This window comes from Rhododendron vialii, chromosome 8a, assembly GCF_030253575.1.
Source record: "Rhododendron vialii isolate Sample 1 chromosome 8a, ASM3025357v1".
Taxonomy (NCBI): Eukaryota; Viridiplantae; Streptophyta; class Magnoliopsida; order Ericales; family Ericaceae; genus Rhododendron; species Rhododendron vialii.
In genome coordinates, this window is record NC_080564.1 from 10,097,064 (window position 1) to 10,101,944 (window position 4,881).

At 39.0% G+C, this 4,881-nt stretch overlaps 1 protein-coding gene across 1 annotated transcript; it reads left to right on the forward strand.

Moving 5' to 3' along the window:
• On the forward strand, positions 1-1,720 carry LOC131336190 (uncharacterized). Its single transcript, XM_058371931.1, has 2 exons — positions 1-198; positions 947-1,720. Exon 2 carries the CDS (start codon positions 967-969, stop codon positions 1,447-1,449), a length of 483 nt encoding a protein of 160 aa, XP_058227914.1. The 5' UTR covers positions 1-198; positions 947-966; the 3' UTR covers positions 1,450-1,720.
• Positions 1,721-4,881: the final 3,161 nt, after the last annotated feature.

The window sequence follows — 4,881 nt, forward strand, 5'->3', positions numbered from 1 at the left end:
TCATATGTATATATACACATATATACACAACCATCGATTCCTCCGGAAATCCTTGAATCAGTTTTATACGCTACTCCTATTATTCAACATTCACCCACGCCCGTACCCCAGCCCCATCGTCTTCTCCGTCCGCCATCGCGGCCGATCATCACCACTTCGTCTGTCGTCGTCGATCTCCCTCTGCTGAGTTTTCCGGCTGTAAGTCTCTCTCCTCTCTCTCTCTCTCTCTCTCTCTCTCTCTCTCTCTCTCTACGTTAGCAATAACTGTTGTATAAATGGGATTCGTTTCTTTTTGTAGATAATCAGTTGGTTGTTTTGAACTAAGAAGAAGTAGGGTTTGCTCTAGACCTTTTTCTTAAACTGATTGTGCTTCCCTAACAGTATTTGTTGAGATTTTGGTTCATCTTAGATTTTCTCTCTGTTTTTCAGTTTGAGATGAAACTGTTGTATAAATGGGATTTAGTTCTCTAGATGTATTGTTAGTTGGTTGTTTTGAATTGGCTGGCTTGTGAATTTGGACAATCAATAACGTTGTTGCAAATAATAATAATAAAAAAATCAATGACGTAGTTCAAATGGGTCTATTTTGGTTTGGTCTATCAATTTTTTGTTGCTTGATTGGTCTTGACTGGACCGCTTAAGGGAGAGATTCGGTTTCCCGTTCGGTTCGGAGAATACTCGAACCCTGTTTGGTTCAGGTATGGGAGAAGTCCCCTCTACTGTCCGGTTATTGGGGCGGATTCGGGTAGGGTAGTCATATCGGGTACGGAAATGCCCATATCCGCCCAATTCTCCCAGTTGCCATTTCTATACATATAAAACCATCGATTCCTCCGCAACTCTTGCAACTGTGTTTCGAATGAACCCTTTTTAATTTCTTCACAAAAAAATTCCACCTGATCAACTATTGCACGGAAATTGTTTCCCCTCCAATCTGGAAAAGCAGCTTTGAAAATTGATTCAACGATGAGGACGATTTCATCATCAGTGTTCACCATGTTGTCTCCACCCATTATGCCTCATCTTCAAAGGCATTCGTTGTTTGGTTTCAAAGGGAGACAACCCATCAGTACCACAATCGATGCCCTTTCCAACAACGGTGCCGTTTCTCGCGGCGAGGCTTTGTGTAATGCAGTTGAAGATGCTCACAGGCGAAGAAGCAGTCTTGAATCGCTGTTTTGTTATGATAAGGCTATACCGGAGGAGATAATTGAGACGCCAGTAGGTTTATCTTTAGCAAAGAAAGTAATTGGAGATAACCCCAGCTGCCCTGATTGCCAAGCCAAAGGGGCTGTCCTTTGCCGCACTTGCTCTGGTTCTGGCTTATATGTTGACTCTATATTGGAAAGCCAAGGCATCATTGTCAAAGTCCGATGCTTAGGTTGTGGTGGAACTGGTAATATTTTGTGTTTAGAATGCGGTGGCCGTGGTCACGTTGATCTTAAATGATTTCCAAGGTCGTGGAGTTAGTGGGACGATTATTTCCGCAGTGGCCTAGGTCATCTCAGCCCATATTGGACTTAACTGAGTTTTGAGAAAGCATTAAGGAGTTCCAACAATTGCAGCCCCCTTGTTGTTTGATTTATGCTTTCTTGCTCAATCAGTCCACATTTGCAGTATTTCCCTTATTTAACTTGTAATTTTTCTTGTTCTTGTTTGCTTTGTATTTAGTATTTGGGTCTGTACTCGGTTATTTCCTATATTGACTCTTTTATATATCTATGAAGCTCTTTTTTTGATGCAAAAAAGAAAAAACGAGCATCCGCACCGGTCTTCCTTAATTTTGAACTAAATTTGGGAGAAAAAGTTAATTTTCTACATAAGCAAGTCACTTTTTCAAATGTCTTCTACATCTCTATAATAAAACAGCACTTTTTTTTCCCCCTAAAGTGTGTATGTGTCACTCTCTTATTGGTTGAGATGGTCTCTATAAATCTTGGCCGTTTATTTGCTCCTTCTCATCTAAAGAGCAGACCCAAGTCATCCAATATGTTTCAACCGTGGAGATTCACGTGTACAAATCTGTTTATCCTGAAACAGGATCATGCTTTCAAATTTCAAATCAAAACCCATGGCCACGAGTAATAAAACAATTTATTTGCTCTATCTCTATCCCTCTCTCAAACCCCCCTTCTCCCATCCCCCTTCTCCCTTGGTCTCCCATGGAACCCACAGCACCACGGTACCATCTTCAGGTTTTCCGAACTAAATCCTTACATTTAGTTCTGTCCGGATGAGGGAAGGCAACTCTGTTCCATCAATTGTCCAGGTACATATACCGTTAATATTGAATTTTGTTTGAATTTTCTTTTATGGGTTTCCTTCTCTGACTTATATTTCTAAATTCTAATTGTGGTCTTCTCTCTTTTTCCAGTTAGGTTTTGGTGGTTGTACAGAATTCTGATCATGAATCCAGTTTGATGGTATGGTCCTGTTTCCTATGTCTTCTCTTCTGAATTATCCGGACGACAACTAATTTGAAACTGCTTACTACACCATTTTTTATTGTAATACATTTATCTTCTCAACATGCTAAATCATCTATTCTCTTATAAGTTTTCCGGCAGATTTCCATGGAGTGTTGCTGGTTTTAGGCCAAGAACCTGGACATTAATTGCTTTGTTTCTAATTTTTGAACTTCGTTACTCAAAAAAGAAAGTAAACAATAGGACAGAAAAATAAGAAAATCATGTAACCAAGAGAGGGATTGATGTTTGTGGAAGTGGGTGAGTTATACGTTCTACAATCACTCACACAGTCATATTCATGAACCAGCAAGGTGATTTTTGTCAAAATTGGATAATCAAGCACTTGATTCATGTGGAGGATGGACACTTAAAAGTTGATGAATAGTTTCTTAGTCTTTTAAGTCAATACATGGAATGACAGATAGATGGAGTTATATATCTTCATTTTTTACCAAGTGTTCTTTATATGGCCCCAGATGGAGTTATATATCTTCATTTTTTACCAAGTGTTCTTTATACGCCCCTCTTTTTTTCTTGGCAAGGAGGGTTGGTAGCAACCTTTCCATTTAACAATTGAGGCATTATCATTCTAAGTTTCTCTTTTTGCTTTATGCGGAATGGTTTTTATTTTGGATTACAAGTCCATTTTCTTGGCAGCGATCTTTGCAGAGTAGCATAAATTGCATGAGTTCGTAAAAACAGAAGCTAGCTACTAGCCTAACAAATTGTGGCAACATATAGTTTAGTCCATTGGTTGTTTTCTTCCTTTAAGATTGATAGCATTGAGGGTTTCGTATATCTATTCGTTATTACCGATTATGTGGATCATGCTAGGTTCATGTTCTGTTGGAAATGCTTGAAAGGTGATCGAATGTTGTTAGGGTCAGAAATTGGAGAGAGGGAGTATTTACCATGTTAAGTCTGGAAATCCTCATAGCACAGCTAGTATCTTTAAAGCAGGTTGTTATTTGTGGGTAACACATTCACTTCCACCGTGTTGCGCTTCAAATTGCCCTCTCATGGAAGTCACCATGTTTTTTCCTTCAATCTTTCTTCTCTGCACCTCTTGAATTTTTTTTGAGACTGTTTCTTTCTTATTTTCATTAGTGTCAAGAAATTGGGAGAGAGTGAGGGACGGGGGGATTTTTCTGTTGTTGGATAGCCAAGGTCCCTAATTTTCATTGGCTATGGTTAGCCATCCTATTTGGTCGTTTCTTATGTCTTGAAAACTTGTTGCTTTTAAGAGATTGGTCAATACAATTTCAATTAGCTTGCTCTATGTGTTGAATGTGTTAGAAAACACCCTTTGGTTTTTTCACTTTTCAACTTCTTACTCATGTGTCCCTTTTGTCCTCAGGTCTTCGAGGGGATCTATCCGGAGGTTTAGATGAGTCTTTGATTCAAGGACTAAAGGTAATATGGTGTAGCCGGCATACTCCTGTTAAGAATTCTAGATCAGTTTTTGATATTGTTAATAGCCATTACAAAAAATAATTTTCCTTTTTCCCCCCTTCTTTTGTATAATTGGCTTCCTACAACCCATCCTCGGCGACTGCCTGCCCTCCGACCAGATAGTTGAGACCGAGCAATACCCTAATCACTTTTCTTTGGCTTTAGGCTGATATTTACTCTTCATAATTTCACCTCCCAAACTGACACAATTACATGAATGTCGAAATTCGTAAACTCTGAGGCACAATCGCACAACTGAGTGTACATTTTGGACGTGGGGAAACATACACGAAGTTGTGAGGCAAGAAATGTTAACTAACCCAGTTTTGAGGATTGATGTGTGGTGTTTTTGTTTTCAATTTTAGCAAATTAGAAGTGTGAAAACAGAATCACTATGCTTGCATTGGGCCAAGCAGTTTTGTAACTTTTGTTAACAGACTATATCTGAGCTTTAGCTGCGAGGGATTGGTCTGGTAATGCAAATTTCTTAAGTTTTTGTTTGTTAGCGATTGGGAGTTCTTTTTCTTGAAGGTGTTCGGAATTAAAAGCAGAAAAACAGAACTGCTCATCTTTACCAATTTCCACTAGTATTGCTTTTGATTTCAGCTGGAAACATCTCCCATACAAAACTACATGTAATTTCCCTAAAATGTACTAGCCTAAACCTGTAATCACTAATATTATTACAAAACTACGTGAATACTTTGCCTCCCAATAAGTACATATCCACAGCAAACAGAAAAATACTCGAAACGGATATTGAACTTACTTGTGGCCGGTTCCTTTGTCGCTTGGTCCCGAAACTAATACATACACTTGATTTTTCACCATAACCTGCCGCCTGTCTGTGCTGCTCAATGACTCAAGAGATGAAGATGTTCCAACAGATTCAAACCCATGAATGGTTTCATCAGATGTATCGATCTGATTTTCGGCCATTGAAGTGGAAGGCAGTAGTACT

Coding starts and splice junctions, on each gene's coding strand:
- LOC131336190 (XM_058371931.1), top strand. CDS start 967: ATGAGGACGATTTCATCATCAGTGTTCACCATGTTGTCTCCACCCATT.